General features: G+C 36.2%; 1 protein-coding gene across 1 annotated transcript in view; it reads left to right on the forward strand.

Moving 5' to 3' along the window:
* CACNA2D3 (calcium voltage-gated channel auxiliary subunit alpha2delta 3) overlaps positions 1-18,486 on the forward strand; it is a 480,096-nt gene that overhangs the window by 137,724 nt on the left and 323,886 nt on the right. The window contains exon 4 of the mRNA XM_075713919.1: positions 3,876-3,935. Within this exon, the coding sequence (XP_075570034.1) occupies positions 3,876-3,935 (60 nt within the window). The remainder of the gene's footprint in view (positions 1-3,875; positions 3,936-18,486) is intronic.

Consider the following 18,486-nt stretch of genomic DNA (forward strand, 5'->3'; position numbering starts at 1 on the left):
TCCTATTCAGATGTAGCTCAGTGGGTTTTTTTTTTTAATGTTATTAAGAGTAAACATTTCTTTTTCTTCTCTCAGCCTTCTCTACGTTATCTATTATACTAGTACTACTAAAAATACCCAACATTGACATTGTGTTTTGGTGACCATTTTGGAGGGTTTTTGGGTGTGATATTTGTTTCATCTCCTGGTTCATGCCCTGTTTTTATCCATGCTGCATTGTGATATGCTAGATAAGTCAGTTAATCTTTCTTGTATTTACATGTATTGGGAAAGTTATAAGGATTAGTTCCTTAACTGGGGGAATCTCAATTGAACTATGATACAGAACATGAAAATTGTTCTTTAGATAAAGATTATATGCTGCCCCTGACTTGTCTGTGCACGCACATGCAAACACCTTTCCACATGTAGAAATAAATACTCCTAAAATATAGACCCCTAAATGGTATAACTCTTAACAGTACTCACTCAGTGTTCATAATTCTTTTCATGTAAATGCATATAGATAACTCACAATTCCCTTCGGGATAACCACATCTTGGTAAGCATTTACTTGCTACAGCAATGATTTTAGAGCATGTTTACTCAAATGAAAATATATTGGCATTTGTATTAAGAGTGTCATTATAAACTATTAAGTTAAAATTGCTAATCATGTTAATGTTGAGAATCATTGCTAGATAACTGTTCAGTCATTAAAATATTTTACAAGGGATTTTTGGCCTCAATATAAAAATGTTGCAGTATTGCATGTGTTTTTTATATTTTTGTCTCTAGAGTGTTAAGGAATTTCTTCCATCATGCTTCATCCCTTTAGGGGCTTCTGGGGAAGGAACCCACCAAAAAAAAAAAAAAAAAAAAAAAAAAAAAAAGAAAAGAAACGAAAAAAAAAAGCCAAAACCCCCCAAAAACAACAAAAAACCACACAAATGTTTGTATACAATTTCTTCATTCTGATATCATCCATGTATATCCACTAATATGTCATTTTGTGGATTTAGGCTTATTACTAGCTTATCTTTTCTGTGGCTCTCCCAGATTTCTCCTTCATAATGGTGTTGAGATATTTAAAGCAAACTGTGGTTAAGGGCTATTACATAGAAAATACAGCATATGCTTGTGTTGTCTACATTCAGTGTACAAAAGTTTTAATTTTCTTATTAGATTTGTGAGCGTGAAGCACATAGTGTACGTGCATATTTGTGTCTATGTCTTCAAGGAAAAATACGTGTTAGTAGATTGTTTGCTTTTTTGTTGTTCTGTTTACTGTGGAGAATGTTGCTGAAATGTATGTAACTTTTTTTTAAAGTACAAATGTAACAACTGAAATCTTAATGAATAAATCAATAAGGTATCCATCAGTACTTTTCATTTCTGAGCTGCCCTTCTTACCAGATGTTTCTACTATTACCCATCTTGTGCTTCTCTAGCTATTTCTTACATGGGGGGATAAATCTTAGTTTAAATTTATTTCACTGAGGCAAAAATGTAATTGAAACACATTGGGATCAATACAAACTATATAAGAAGCCATGAATTATTTTTCTAGCCCACCAGGTACTAATATCTTGGCACTAGTATCTCATGAAATAATATAATCATTTTTCTTCCGGTGAGTAAGTAAATATTTCAGCACAGGAAGACAAACATGTTTCTCTTTTTCCTGTATTCATTTCTGTATGAAGAATTTTTTTTATCTTTCTTTCACTTTTTTCCTCTCAGACTCATGAGTCACGATCTTTTGTATTAGATGTGCACGGAGTAGTAATGCAACTATGGTTTCAATATAAAGGAGTACACACCTGCAGAAATGCATTGAATTAGAGTAGTTATTTTACATAAAATGCCTTTTAAATACTTAAAAAATGAGGGCTGGATTTGTGAAATGCCATCAGCAGGTCACTAACATGCTGGGCTTCTGAGATCATGCAAATGTTGAAGAATCTTATTTCAGTTCCCATGAGGCTTCCCCCTCAGAATAGTTAGTTTGTGCTACTTCTCTTTTTAAATTCTAAATACAAAAAAAAAAATTGTGGGTCAAATTAATGTTTGATAACCTTACAAATTGCAAGGTCTGGTTTTACTACTATTCATACAGTACAGGAGCAGTAGGAACAATTCCATTGAACTTCACTATTTTATTTGAAATATTTTTTCATGGCTTCCCTTCACATAGCCTGTTGTGATGCACCATTAGTTGTTGGCTTCTTTTACCCATGTATGCGTATGCGGGAAGGTGAGCTGGTACATTTTTCAGTTCAGTTCTGGTTTGACTTGCCCGGGGTTGGAACCATTTCAGTTCAGTTCCAGTTTAGGTCAAAAGGGTTTGCTAAGACCAGCTGGGTTTACAAGATTTTTAAAGGTGGAAACAGTCAAATGACAGGGATGTACACGCAGCACAGGGCTCTGGGAAGGTGGACTTCATCTCCTATCTCTTGCTTTTCTGTATCAACCTAGGCATCAGTAGTAGTTCCGGTTTTTCATCAAATCTTTGCAATCTGGAATGCTGCACTAAGTAAAAAAGTATGAAAAAGCAATTCTATGAGACAGAGACGTGGAAGGGAAGGCTGTGACATGCTGCTGCTTTGCAGACCTCGGTGAACACAAATGCTCCCTGTAACCAGCGAGGCTCTGCCTTAAACTGTCAGGTTTTTGTTGAACCATTTACTCTGAATTGGCAACCAGAAATATTTAGTTCAAACTGTGTAGCAACTGATATGAATTCTGATTCAATTTTGATTTATATCCAAAGACTTGATAGATGTGCATACAGTTCTGAAAAGGGAAGCAAAAGTGTGCACGGCTGTCCGCTCTGTGTATCGTTAATGAGAGCCTGTAGCTCACTTGCTTCACGATACAAAATATTTGAAAATATACATGTGTACCAGTGTCTGATAGACCAAAGAAATTAAAAGTAATTCTGTGACAGATCATTCTTTGATTAATTTTGGGTAGTACGTATATGAATGTTCAGGTAGATTAAATAAAAACTAGAAACTGTTTCTTCTGTAGTTAAAATACTCAGAACTGTAAAGAACCCTGAATAAAACCTTGGAAAGGATAGAATGTCCTTTCAGAAGAGAATGTCTGTGGCAAACCCCTATATGAATTAAATTTTTCAAGCGGTTGTATTTTACTGAAACCCCTTTTTCTTTCAGATGGTAGTGGTAAGGAACAATAGATACTACAGGGAGTTCTGAATATTATTAAGAGGGAAAAAATACTACTGAATTGCTGTCATTCAGTAAATACTACTTCTGTAATAACAGAAAAATCTTGTGATTATGCACCATGTGAAAGTAGTATGCACAACACTTCAAATCTGCTAAGTAAACAAACCTAATCTCTATTTTTCTAATCTTTTATATTTGATGTGTTATTTAGCAATTCCTTTTTATTTCAGTTGTTTGCAATCAAGTGCATTATTAGGAAATAGCTCCTATTTTAATTTTAAGAAAGATTTTAAAAGGGCTCCTATGTGCAAAATAAGGTCCAGTGTGAAAGCAACTTTATTTTGTGTTCTTTCAAAAATCAGTCTTGGAATGGGAGCTGCAGGGTGCTGAACACTAGTGGAAAAAAATTACCTTTTTTAAAAAATGTATTTATTAGTATTTGAGCTGTTTTGAGAGTTTTGTACCGCCAATCATGGATGCTGAGTGTTTAAAAACCTTGGGGTTTTTATTTGTTTGTGTGTTTGTTTGTTTGTTTAAATCTGGATCATTTATTTCTATTCTATGAAGTATCATAGCAGGCATCATGTGGTGACAATGAATTACACAATTCTCAAACAATCCCTGTTGTTATACTGGAAGAAACACTTGGTTTTAAAGATGTTATCTCATATTTAAAAAATACACCTTTTTTCTTTTTTTCAGCGTCTCGTTGAAGCTGCAGAAGATGCTTACTTGAAACATGAGTTTGATGCTGACTTACAGGTAATTAATAATTATTTTCTTAAATATTTATCATTAGAGTATACTATAACAGTTTATACAATAGCTTACTTGAAGAACTGCTGTAGAGAGCCAAGCGTGTGAGTAATAGAAGGATGCTGATTACAGAAAATGGAATTAATGAAGGCTGGCTCAGTATTTGGCAGGTTATGCATTTAGTGTTTGTGTGTTGGGAGACCAAGCAGGTGGATTTTACTCTTTTAGAGATTTCATTTAAATTCCCTGCATGTCTGCTTAGGTCAAGATTTTTAAACACAGTAATTAGCAGCATGTTTCATCATTGCAGTGTACTGGCAAGGAATTGTTCTATAGAGAGTTGAATTTGCAGATGGGGTGGGACCAACAGGGATGGGATTAGTATGACCTTGATTTGTGCAAATGGTTTGCATTTGGATCTGAGTCTAGAGCAGACACCATTTTTTCTCTTACCTAGAAGCCCTTAGAGCCACACCATTATTGTCTCAGAATGTTGCCTTTAGGAATAACATAGGAGGGAGAAGCACTGTGGCAGCTCACAGTTAAAAATGTTTGAAAGAAACCCCTTTGCTTAAATAAGACACATAAGTAAAAAACCAGGTTAATTTAGAAACCAAGTAATCTAAGCTAAAATGGAAAGTTTAATACAAAGTGTTACTCAATACTTAAATGAGTAAATACCTCCTTACCTTTAATGAATTCCTGTATCCTTGGTTTCTCGAATGCCATGTAAGGTGGAGTTTTGTTTACTTTGTCTCTAGCTATCTAGATTTAATTTTAAAACCTTCTGTGAATATTTGCCATATGTCCATTTAAATTTTGAGCTTAAGCGTTAAGGGAAACAGAGACTTTTTCCATACACTCTTTCCCATACATGTATCTAGGAAATACACAGTAAGTTCCATTTTCAGACTTTACCATGGTTACTTCCAGTAATCACAACACATTTTATTTTAATGAAAATATGATGCAAATTACTGATTTCTGTGCAGAAAGGAAAAAAAAAAAACCAGAGTGAACTTTTCAGAGCTAAGGATAAAATATTGAGTTTAGAAGGCTGTGATACTGAGATCTGTCAGCCCATGTTGGAGTAAGGATAAAATGAGCGCCTTGAAAGTGATAATTGATATGATTGTTGTACTCAATGAATGCTGGCTTTTGTATTCAAATGCTTTAGAATTCTATTACATTCCAGCCTGGCAAAGGTGTGCTGCATTTTATTTTTTTGAACTTTAAGCCTTGGAGAAATAGGAGCTATTGTCTGAATAAATCAGAAACACACTTTATAGAAGATTTTTTAGAGGTCTACAGTAAGTGCTTCTTCACTGCAGGATAGTTCTCACTTTGTCAAAGTCCTTCATTTGCTGAGGCTTTGAAGATATTAACACTTTCAGGAAGCCAGTTAAAAGCCATTTGTGTCAGCAGCATTAACAGGACAATCAAATCTTTGTGTAGAGCTCTGTTGTTTATTACTGTCACGGTCCATTAAAGCTAATCAATTGTTAATCTTGGTTTCAGCGACCCCTTAGCAACCCTTGCTGGGTGATTGTTGTTCTTTATCAAAAATCTCATAATACCATCTGCTCAATATAAAATAATGGCCAGAATGGTTTGATAGTGTACATTCAAGTGGAGGGGGACAGAAGGCTTGTATAATATACAGTGTATATAATTCTGCTATCAAAGAGGAATTTTTTGGCATTTGTATTGCCTTGGCCAAAGTGTGAAAGACAGGATTAAATGCTTTGAATTAGTGGTATGTGATACAGCACCAGTCTGCGCTCTTTGTGCTCAGATATTCTGGAAATTCAGAAAGCACATAAAGAAAGTGCTTTTGTGCTTTTTATTGGTCCAACGTCACCTTCTATGTCTTGAGGACAGCATAGATAATATTGTGTCAGTACATAAAAATGATATAAGGGAGAAATAAAATCATATTAATATTTTTATTGACTGTGAAAACCCACCAATTTAACGAAAATAATAACTGGAAGTGTTCATCTTTGAGACTGCTGGTATTCTTTCAGCAATGCTGAAACTATATTATTTAGTTAGGCTAGACCTTATCCCTTCTGGGCATTTTTCTTTAGTAACATTATTAGTTTCATCCTTAGTTATTCTATAGGTATTGTAATCAATATACTGTAATGCTGTATAATGGTCTAAGCGCTCAACTGTCTACCCCTGAACTGAATCTATTGGCACCACCAATAAAAACCTTGTTGTTATAAACATAAATAAAATTCCCAGTGAATTGAAAGAAATAAATCAAAATGGGTGATACGATGTTTAACTCATCAGTATTATATATTGCATGTTTGAGTAATGGCCAAACTAAGAATCTGTGAGACCTGACTTTAAAGATTTACCCTGCAGTATTTGGGCTTTGGGAGAGTCTTTTTTCTGTTAGGGATGTGAACCAAGTGCTGCAGTTTTAGCAAGTTAGTGGAAATTACTTTCTGAGCGTTACTTATACTTAAACCTTTAACCCAATCCAGGGTTTTCTCACCTGGTGGGTATGGTTTCAAGTTATTTTGTGTTATTAAAGACTCTTTTCAAATTGTTGCTAAGTGAAATTACTATCTTTAATAATCCTAATAATGTATTTGGGGATATAAGATAAATTACCATTTGTATTGCTACAGCAAGTTGCCTTGTCATAATATTTCTATAGTCTTAAAGGATCACTCATCTTGCTTTATACAGGACGTGGCCTCTGTGCTTGCCTCTGTTTAAAATTAAGTAAATCCTCCTGATTTTGTGCCTTTAACATGATGGAAAAAACCAATATAGGGGCCAACTGCCAAGCATAGACCCAGCAAGAGTATTAGATGTTAGAAGTTTTGAAGTGATTCTGCAACCATGCTTCAGTTTTGTTGCCTTAGTTGTTTGCCAGAGAAAAAATTTTGGGAAAAGATTAAAAAGAGGGTAACATCTTCTGTTACGAGGGGATCTATTAAAAAGAAATTTCAAATAATTTGTAATCATTGTTGTTAACTGAACTTTGGCCTCCTGATCATTTACTTCCTTTGTGCTTGGGTATGTGTTTCCTAAGATATAAACTGCCTTGTTATGATTCACCGAAACACTGTGGTGGAGTTTGTGTTCAGACCCCTAGAAGTGGCTCTGAAGTGGAAAACTCTTCCCTGCAGCTGTCATATACCTAAGAATTTGTTGCATATGCAGCCAATACAACCACATAGGTCTAGAGGCTTTCTTCTCCCATCACATTTCCTCAAACCGCTAGAAACTGGACAGGTTTTGTTGTGTAAAAATACACCAGTGTGATACCCAGCTGCTCTTCTCATGCAGTTATTAGCAAGGTGGTAAAGCACACTTAAACTGCAGTCATGCGGTCTCTGTTGGCACCTGAGTCCTCTACAGTAGTGTACTATTCACGTGATTGTATCTTAGTCTTAGGGTAGAAATGCATAGAGTATTGTTACCATCTGAACAGAGTGAGGATAAGATCTATTTTAGTGCTGTATTATTTCTGGTTTTCAATAATCTCAGGAGGTGGATGCTCAGCAGTGGAACTGATGCTGGAGTTCTCAATGGAGCAGTAAAAGTAACTTGCACTTTGTTTCTTACAAACTTTTTTAAAAAAATTAATTTTAGGATCAATAAATATTTATAATGCTTGGTTCCTACGCAGTTTTCATACCTCTGACCCTAATGACAAGAGGAAGTCATACAAAATTTCTTTATGAATATTGGTTCATTTGCTGAACTGTTTCATTATACACACACATTTGCAGGGTAGTTCTTTTATTTTCTCTGTGTTAATTAAGTTCATTAGTTCACTTGCCTTATATTCCAGCTGAGTTTTCTCTGCGTGTGTGTGATGTGATAATAAAAAGCAAGGTTACTTCTTTTTAATAGAATCGAGGCTATTGCATAGTTGATGCCACCTCAATACTAGGTATTTTCTCTTCGGATTGTTGTTTCGCTTTCTATATAAGATAGGAGAGGTTCAAGTGCCAATACTTTAAGATGGTTGACCTTACTTTGGTTTTATGTCACAAGACTAGAAGAGGATTAATCAAAGAGTTTTTAGGAAAGGATTATTTTCTTTTAAGAATACACTTAAAGTTAATTTAGTGAGATAAAAAAGGAATAATGGTATAAGGCAGCTTTTCATTATTAATTTTTTTTATATCTATAACACATGGCTGAGTCTTAAGGCAGAGTTTTTCAAAACTATACCAGAGTTAGGTACCTGTATGCCAGATTTTGCTGGCTGTTAACTCCTAATTGCGTTTCATGTCCTTGAAGATCTCGTCCTTGCTCTTACAGTATATATGTTTGCTATAGAAAAAAATCTTGTGAAATCAGCAGATGGATAGTTAAGGATTTTCCAGTGGTTTACACAGATGAATGATGTACTTTTTAAATACAAATTTAATGATTTTTGAATGTCTACAGAAGGTGAGACTTCAAAAGTTTAAGGAGAAAGCACAAATAGCAAAAGAAGGCTGGGGAACGGAATTAGTCCAGTTCTTAAACTCTATAGCTGCTGAGTCTAATCCTTCAACTGTTAATACTACTAGATAGTTTGTTGTTGTCTTTCAAGGGGAGCTACCTGACTTTTAGTAATTTTGAAATTCAACTGCTAGATATAAAGCTTAAATATAGACATAAAAGCATAACTTAAATTACTGCTACTTTTTTAAAAATTGTGACCTAAATGTTTATTTAGCATAATGATACCATGCAGAAATTTGTGATGATGGATTGTTAAATGCTTAGGTATTTAATTAAAATTTAATCAAATAGATGGTAATTACATTGATATCAGTTACTGGAAAATACAAGGATAAAAGGTAATTGAGAATAGCTATTCTACATAATCTTATTAAACTCTTTTTGTAACACGTGCATTACTTTCATGTTAGTATTTCAGAAAAGTCTGTTTGCATATTTATTATCTCACTAATTTTGAATGAGGCACATAATAACTAGATTTACAGTCTATTGGTATTAATATTTTTCTGGCTGAATAATGTCCACAAGACTGAAGTCAGCTCTTGAAGGGTCCTGAACATCCACAATGGAAAGGGATGTCTGTTGGACTTCAAGCACTCAGAACCAATGATTGAAATGACTTTTTGAAAAGTGCATTTAAAATAGCAGTGGAGCATCTGAAGTTTGATGTGCTTCATGGATTATTTATCTAAGCTGATTACTTTCTAAATCAGAAATCAATGTTTCTAAACTCCAAGCCTGGAAACCTAATATGAGATCTGACAGCCTAAATTCCTTTTTAGAGTTTCTTTGAAATATTTTGCAGACCGAAGTGCTCTCAGCTGTATTTGTATGGGATATGGACAGTGTACCTGTAGCTTGTAAGAAGGCAGGAGGAAGAGATCCTTAACTAGCACCAGTCTAAGCTGTTAACTTTTCATGGCCCTGTGCAACTCTTGCAGAAATAGCTAGAAACCCTGGAAATGTTATAGTTTATTCAGCTGTAAAATCTGCCTCTGGAGCTCTTTCCTGAGGTGCCTCACACAGGACCTGCTCTCAAGGGGTTTGTCTTTCTGTTCCTCTAACACTTGTGATACTGCAACGGGGTCTTCTATAGGGTTATGTGCATCCAACTGTGAAGACATAATTTGGATATAGCTATGATGTAGAAATGCTGCCAGGACCTGCAGAAGTCTTGTTACTGAGTTTTCTGAACAGTTTGAAGTTTTCAGTACTGATCAAAAGACAAGGGAGATGAAGGAAAGACAGTAACCATAGAATTTGGAATGTTGTTAAAAACCAACAGCAACAACAGAGCCCCAAACTCTTAAGATTTATACTGCAGTTTGAGGGCTAAGAGGAAGGAAAAAGGGAATAGAAGCATGAGCATCCAGTGAGTTAGTGAACTACAAGACACAACAGAACACATTTAAATGATAAAAGCATCTGTTAGAGTCTTTATTTGGTTTTAGGTTTTCCTTTGTTAATTTTTTTCTTTCAGAAAATACTTCTATACTTTTTTCTGAAAGAAAAAAAAAGCTTCAGTGTTGCAGTTCTTAGTTTAGTATTATTCTTGTTGATTTCTGTGAGTTCAAATTAAGGACTTCTCAACTGCTCGAATACCAGAACTGCAACAAATTTACTTCCAGGTTTTTAGCTCTAAGGATAAGCCCTTTCAGTGGAGAGCACTTTAGCTTGTCTACTCTTTCCTATTTATTTGCTGAGGTTGGGAAGAGGAAAACTGAAATGACTATGAAACTATTGAGACATCAGTGAATTCAGATGTTGCTGGTTAAGAAGTCTCTAGAATTGATGCACATGTAAGGTAACCTTCAGAGGAAGACTTTCACGTCATTTTCACTCTGCCTGCGTGGCAGTGATTAAGTATCAGAAAGAGAGCGTACAGAGAAAGAGGGGCTGTGCACCTTTTGGGTTATTTTAATCTCCAAGCTATTATGTGTTTTCTGCTTCTGTGATGAAGTGAAGAGAGAAAGAGAACAAGGTTTTGGGAAGCTGGAAAAAAAAAATGGCTGGTGATATTTTAGTTCATCTTCTGATGAAGGTTCACTTCTTAATTAGTTTTTTTCACTTTGGAGTTTTGTAGATTTTTTTTGAGAATTGGGGAAAATTTTTGGCTTTTTAAAACAATTATGATAAGTGGATGTCATTACTTTTCCACCTTCCATACCTGTGTCATTCTAAGAATTTATAAGTTCTCTTACTACAAACAAATAAAATGTAAATTACTGGAACTGTTTTATTTTAATGTGTGTTCATAACTTCTGTTGACAAGGAGTGAGTCTGATAGCTAAGCACAGAAATGCATGGAGTTTAAGTGTCTCAGAAGCAGAAATGCAGGAGTTGATTTTTTCAGCTAATTTGTAATTTCTCTACCGTAAATAATTGTTTGGCATTTTGGTGCCATCCTGCCCTATATAAGGGAGCCATCAAAAAAGTACAGTAATTGCCTGCCTGTTTAGTTCACTGGCTAATCTATCTACAAGGGGCTTGACAGCAAAGGAACCAGCAGCTATGGTTTGAATTTGCTATTGCAAATAACGTGCTCTGCTTCTGAGAAAGTTTGGCACAGAGTTCCGGAGATTATTAATTCTTCTGACTGCAATTATAGGACTCATCCTTTTGGTATGCTTAACAGGTTAGACTCATTAAAGAGCTACCAGAAGTAGTTTTCAGGCAGTCCTGGGTTTTTTCCTGCCTACCTCTCTTGTGATAGCAATTGCTATGGGAAGCCTGTGAAGTGTGTACTGAAGAACACACTATAAATTCAGTTCTACCCATCAAATGTGGACACATTGCTTTTTGCCTGCTGTAAATAATTACAGAAATCTGAAACCTAGAATTGTCAAAGAACTGTATGAATGAGCAGGTAACTTTGTCTTCCTGAGATTTTTTCCTTTTATGTTTATTTGTCCCTTTTTAATTGTGTTTGCTTGCTACCAGAAATGAGAATAAAATAGCTTTCTCATCCCATGAGTGTTTCAAAATTTCAAGTTCTCCAATTAAACATTGAGATACCCCAAAGCTTTTCCTAAGCAAGAGAAACCTCTCCTTCAGAACAACTCATAATCAAGTAAGTGGGGCTCTCACTTAGGATATGAGAAGCCTGTTCATGTTGCTTCTCTAGTGAATATTAAATTATTTATATGATGTGAAACAACTGCAGCAGAAGAGTTTATGAGACACTCAGCTTGGAAAAACCTGATGGATGGGGCAGTCACTTTGGATCTCAGAGGCCCTAGCCTGGGTTTCTGTTCTGCCTGAGTCAGAGGATGGATTTGAACTGCAGTATAAGGCTTTTCCTCTCTGGCAGAATTCTGCAAAAAAGAAATGTATTTTCCAAAACTAAGATGAGTAACAGGTCAGGTCTAACAGCAATAACAAGGTGGAACAGAAAGTATTTACATACGTATAATACATATATACAATTTTTCCTTTCCCATGCTCAAACCATTAAGTATTTCCAGGTTGCTTTTTTATGCTCTTCGTAAGCATCTTATAAGAATTAGAGACATGTTTAAAAGAAATGAAAGCTAAGATTCTTGCATAGTCACATAAATTCACAGGTTAAAGTTGTAAGTAAAACAGAAGTTTTCATTAAAATAGTGATAAAACTTGGTGTTTGCAACATGAAATTCTTTCTTTTATTATTTTTGCAAGGCAATTCTTTAACTTACTCCAGTAGAACAGATAGAGGAATAATCTAGTATTGTTCAGGTAAAGGGATAATGATGTACCAGAAGGAGCCAGTCAAATGAAAACAGGTATGTTCACCTTCAAGCAGGGAAGGAAAGAAAGAAAAAAAAAAGAGACATTATGAAATCAACTTTTAGCAGAAAATCAATAACAATACTTAATGCTGCAGCCTTAAAATTAGTTTATAATTTGTCATATCAAGCTGGGAGTTAGTGTAAGCTCTTAAGAGCTTCACTTGAGGCTTCAAAAAAATTTCTTTCAAAATGCCTAGCATTCCTTCCAAAAATGCCAGAATAGCTTCTGCCAATGTGATTGCCTTTCCACGTGTCAAAATAACACGTGATCCATGCATGCCACAATTTATAATTGAGAAGTTGGTGATTTTCCCTGCATTTCAAAGCAGACTGTCATTTGGGAAGATGAGTGCTTCCTGGATGCCAGACCCACTGGTCTGGGCAGGGATGTAAGAGTAGGCAGAACAAACAAAGCAAGGGGAAACTGAGGTTTATGAAAGGAAGACTGTGGAGCGTGCAGAAGAAAGCAGAAACATTGCAGCAAAAGGTTAGGTGTCAGAAGACTGTAAAGTGCAGGAAAGAAGACTGGAGGAGAAATAACTAAATAATGTGGAAAGGCAAAGCTGTTAAGTGTTCATATCTTTGTGTTTCAAGAGTACTGACAGTAATCTTTTTGCAAGTCTCTCTAAAACCATTGCCTTTGCTTATACTAAAATGGAGAAACCTTTTTTTCTTTTAAAAAAAAAAACAACAAGCAAACCCCTCTTTCTTCCATCCTCTTCTGTGTCAGGTTAGGCAATTATATAAACAGTAAGAAGCTGCCTGACAAGCTTCATTCTAAAACAAAAGAAACCTTCAGAGAGAATAAGAGTAGGTGACATTCAAATACCATTTAAAAATGGGTTTCAGAGAAGTTTGGCAAAACAAGTATGCACAAGGAGTGAGGGAGAAATGCTGCATAGGAGATGAGGAAAAATATCACAATGTTATTGAAAAACATATGCTCCTTGAGATTTCCATAAACCTCAGAGAAACTCATCACTGTCAGAGCAGACAGAGATGATGTGTTTAAAAATGTGTCTCTAGTAGGCATTTACGAGACCATCAATTTCCAATTCTAACTAACCAAGAAAGCAGCTAAAGAGTCAGAGAAAAGGAGAAATGACCATGCAAGATGAAGTTAGAGTTGCCAGTGCTTAATGTTTGGCATATTGGTGATAGCGAACAGGAATTTGAGATTAAAAATCACTTCATAGCGGGCAGTTGACTTGCTCGTTGAGACTTGTGGCTTAGAAATTGGTGATTATCCCTCTCTCAGGGAAAAAGAGAGCTTGCCGCCTTCTGAAAACGCTTTGTAGTTAGCTTTTAACTTTCTGCTGCAGAGAAGGTCAGCTACTCAGCAGCTTGAACTCTGAGCCCTCTGCCTTTTACCTGGCTAGCAGCAGCCCTACCCTCAGCACTGAGCAGTTGCACACCGGGAGTCAGATTTACTTGTGCGCTCCTTTAGTCCTGTCAAGATCTTGGTGAATGTTTTAACAAAACGACTCTCCTTGGTTGAAAGCAATGCCGAAGGAAAGTGCCAGTTCTGAGGATTTTGATCCTATCAAGTTTCATTTCGAAAAATGCTGCTCTGGCTTAGCTTTCCTTTATCCGTGGATATTCCGTACTTATCAGACAGCACAAGGAGGAGGTGATGTACAGAGATTGTTTTCTGATTTGTTAAGACTGCTACACCAAAGATACATAGCACTATCATCAAAGCTGTATGTTTGAGATACGTGTTTTGCCAGAATCACATGCTTTTTGAACTGTCTGGAAAGTATATTTTAAAGAATCTATTTGAAACATCTATTTAATTCTATATGTACTTGTGTGTATTTTCTGTCTACATGCAGTTTCTGATAAGTTGAAAGGACGAGATGCTTAAGGTGCTTTGAGGAGCAGGCAGTGCTGGAGTTAATGTTTTTATTTATAAGGCTCATTGGTCAATGATACTGAGCTCTCCTCCAGGAAAAAAAGATCCTTAATTCACTCTTGCAAAATTCAATGCCCTATTGTTCTCACTTTTCTGAAGTCACTGTTTATAACATTGCTCTCCCTTCCCCTCTGAGGAATAATATAATTTATTGGAGCAGTTCATTCATAGTCTATGTGATATCTATCTTTTGGGACAGAGATACCTTTCGCATGATGTACACACTGTTAGCTTCAAACTCTTCCTGTTTTCTTTATGTGAAAGGGTTTGTAATCAGGAATATTTATGCATCCTGGTACCCAATTGTGCTGTGCTTGCTGTTTTCTGCTTCTCATAGAAAATTAAACTTTTTTTTCTTTTTGGCTCACACCTACCTGAAAAGCAAAAGATTTTAGGATATTACCCTATGGATTTATGATTACTAGGCAGATAGCCAGTAATAAGCAGTGATATCTGATACTACAGCCCAGACATTCTCTGCTTTTTTCCACCTTTTTCCTATTATCTTTAGGTTTAATAAACTATAAATGGGAGAAATAAATGGCAGACTATCTTTTCTCTTTTTGTGCTTTTTTTTGGAGGTGCTTGGTGATGAGATTAAGTTAAAGGTCATATATTCTTCCAACCTGGTATTTAGGAATAGGCAAATTATTGAAAAGGGTGGAAGTAATCGAGGTTTATTCATTTTTTGTGGGAGAGCAGGGTTTTTGCCACACAACAATCATTTTAAATGGAAATAACAGTATTATAGATAAAGATTTAATGAATATAGATGAGAAAGGCAAGATAGAAGTCACTAAGCAGTTCATAGCTTTAGATGAGGTCACAGTTCTGACTTGTGTAGTATGAAAGAGAGTAAATCTTAGAAGATCATAGTGGAAATATATCCAGGGTATTGTACATACTGCTTATTGTAGGAAAAAAGTTACTTTCTTGCCTTTGGCTTATAAGAAGGATATTGAGCGAAAACCAGCTACATTTGTACCTTAACATTTCAACTGCATGTATTGTTTCTTTGTTTCTGAATCTCACATAATTGCTGACTACAAAATTAAAATACCAAGCTCATTATTTCAATCGTAAGATACAACTTGCTTTAGACTTACTCTTTGTCTCTAATTGTAGTGTCTGTGTGTTGAGCTTCATTAACTTGAAACAGAAGGAGCCCCTGCTTTTGTGTTGAAGTTAATTAAAGCTGGTAATGATTATTGTCTGAAAATTTTCTAGGTTCAAGTAGGTTATTTTGCCTCTGCCTCTGTTTTCACGCATCATTTCATCAATCATGTGGTTGGTCGATTCATAATATACAGGATTTGTCTGAATTCAGCGAGCTACGGGCTCGCTTATTTTTTATCATAGAAATACACTTGCATATTTGTTTAATGGTTAGTTGAAAGCTCCTGCTTGTGAAATAGTCACCGACGACTTTTAAACTCAGATTTTTTGGAAATTATTTGGGAAAAATAAAAGCAATTATTTTTCCATGAATAATAAGTAATAGCACAAAACACAACAGATAGATCAATGTCAAAGACCACAGTTAATGGCTTTCAGGTCTTTTAAATATAAAAATTGAAAATTACAAAATACTACAATTGTATGATGGTGTGTAAAAACTTAAGAGTCAGAAGTACAGTCTGCTAAGCTGTACTCTACACAGTAATACAGTTTTGACCATGACTGATAGTATGAAATAATTATGCATATTTATATACACGTATAGTTTAATATTTATGTTTTAATAATTTTGTTCCAAGCTCTGCATTTCAACCTTATGTATATTGCCTGATGTGCACATCTTTATCACTGGTTTTGTGAGCCATGCCGTGGGAGATGTCCTGCTTAAAAAACAAAACCAAAAAAATCCCCCAAAATCCTCCTTTGGTGAAAGATCATGCCTAAGGTCAGGCCAGGGGTATTGCAACAAAGTGCAACGGGTAAGTAGATAAACAGATGAAATAAAAAATAAAGGATGTACGTGCCTGTGGGAAAAGCTTGGCAAAACTGTTGGTACGTCCCTTGAAAAATCATAGAGGCCAAGTTTAAATACGTGTTTTGTTTGTGGTTCATTAAAAAAAAAAAAGCAACATTAAAATAACAGTAATTTGATTTAATGTTACGTTTTATGTGTTTCATATTTCAGATTTAAACTAACAGCTGCATAGCTAAAGCTTTCAGACTATTCAATTTAGATGTAAAAAAAGGACTTGAAATCTTACTCTGCGTCCAGTTAGCTTTTTGAAATGGGGAGCATGTGTTCAGAGAAATATTACTGTGGATCCAAAATGTGCTTATCGAAGATATTAGTGAAAGGTTTAATGGATATTCTGTGCCTGTGTAAAGCTCCTGCTGACAAAGTCAGCTCAAGAGCTTTCAGCATCATATGCAAAACTGAATTTTGCAGCAAAGAAGGGTCAAGCTGGGGGGAGGTGTGTTACGTTGGAAGGGACAGTTGGATGTTTTGGGTATGGGGCTGGTGAAGGCCAGCTGGTTGACAGCAAGGTGAGGAGATCTGGTACAATTTGTGGGGCTTGTGGGAGCTTATGCTGTGGTGGGGGTTTCTTTTGTTTGTTTTCTTTTGTTTGTTTATTTGGTTGGTTTTCTTCCAACGGGTGTATGGAATTGTGATGAGGTAAAATGGTCTGGAAGGAGGTCACCTAGGGTTGTGAAAGGCTGCGGGAGGTCTTGGAGGCTCCAAGGGTTTTCTGAGACTTTCTCCCCAGCCCACCAGTAGACCTTGCCACCCTAGCACAGTTCGGAACTGTTCTGCATGGTCTCCTGTCCTTTGTGTCACACTTACCTTTTCATCAGGGTACCCATCTCAGTTCCCTTCTCTCCCACTTGAAATTCTGCCCCTGTGGAAGCAGCAGCAGAGAGCTTTGGAGGCAGGCTGCGATTCTGCTCTGTGGAAGCGTGTGCTACCCTAACTCATCTTCACTCTCTTGCCATTGGCAACACAGACAGTCTGCTGCCCTGGACATTTTTGCCTGTATTCGGCACAGTGCCTGGCTGTTGGTTGATCATATCTTACATGAGGATCTTTCATAGCAAGCAGTGTGCTATTTTTCGTAAGACTGTGTACCACTTCAGATCTCTGTAAATCTTTCCCCTACACGAGCATTGTGTCTTCTAGTGCATTCATGTAGTAGCTGGGGATCCAGCTGTTTCCTGCAAACACTTAGGAAATTACTAGTCCTGTGAAGTATCACTGTGTTAGTGTCACTGATTAACGATGGCAATAGGGATGTTCAAAATTAAGTGCACACCTCTCAGTGAAGGGGTAAATCCTATGTTGCCTTTTGAAAATTGTCCCCATTTTTACTGAAATTCTGGTACAGGTAAATGGCTATTGAAGTAGCTGTCTAGAGGTCTAGTGATTATTGTTCTCCTGGAAAGACCCAAATTTCCAGGCTTTAACTATCTGTAAAATGTCAATTATATGAAAAGGCATAGTAAGGAGGTGAAATATAAGATGGTGGTGTTATGAAAAATCACCCAATTTCTATACCTGCTCCCCTTCCCTACTGCATTCCATCTCTCAGAATTGCAATTTTCTACAGATTTTATGGGATCTATATTCATTGGGATCTATTACAGGTTAGAGAATGGGAAATCTCTTAAAGATTAATTGAAATTCAGAAAATAAGAATGGGTAATATGTACTATAAAACTACTTGAATCCCAAAATGTTCATCATTTTTCATCCAAGTTCTGCACCAAATTCCATAAAATAGCAGCCCAATTAGCATCCACAATTATCCCCATTAGGCAAATATGTTTTTTTTTTTTAATTGCTTGTGGTCTCTTGGTAAATGCCTTGCTATATATTTCTTCCAAATAATGTCCCAGTCCTTGACCTTTCTACATACTGGCAGCATCAGTGTTCTTCTTGAGTGGGCGTTGGTAGGTTTACGCAGAAATGAAATGGCAATTTAGGGAGATTCTGCTGAAAGAAGGCAGTGAATGATACAAGGTGGAGACAGCAGTTTTAAACAAGGACCCCTTGCTATTCTGGTAATGCAGCTTTTACATGTTGCTTGCTTTCACTTGAATCAAAAAGTAATACTTTTCAGTAGTACTTAGGACTGGTTGGAGTGAAATCTATTCGGCCTTGGTAGGTTTTTTTTCCCATCCATTGGTGAGCTTTTTTTCCTCCCACCCCGAACATTTCAAGAGTTGTTGCTTCACTTCATCCTACCCCAACACAAGTTTTCACCTCATCTTCCTGTTTTCCCTTTGTGAGTGAGAAGGCAAAACTGGGAAGTGGGATTGTTGTCAAGTGCAAAGCGTTTCAGCTGGTTCAGTTTTGTCTTACATGGGTGACTCAGACCCACGGTGCTTGTGTAAACCACGAGTGATCCTGGTATATCGGGGTAAATCCGGACAGAGA

The sequence above is a fragment of the Pelecanus crispus genome, chromosome 7, assembly GCF_030463565.1.
Source record: "Pelecanus crispus isolate bPelCri1 chromosome 7, bPelCri1.pri, whole genome shotgun sequence".
Classification (NCBI taxonomy): Eukaryota; Metazoa; Chordata; class Aves; order Pelecaniformes; family Pelecanidae; genus Pelecanus; species Pelecanus crispus.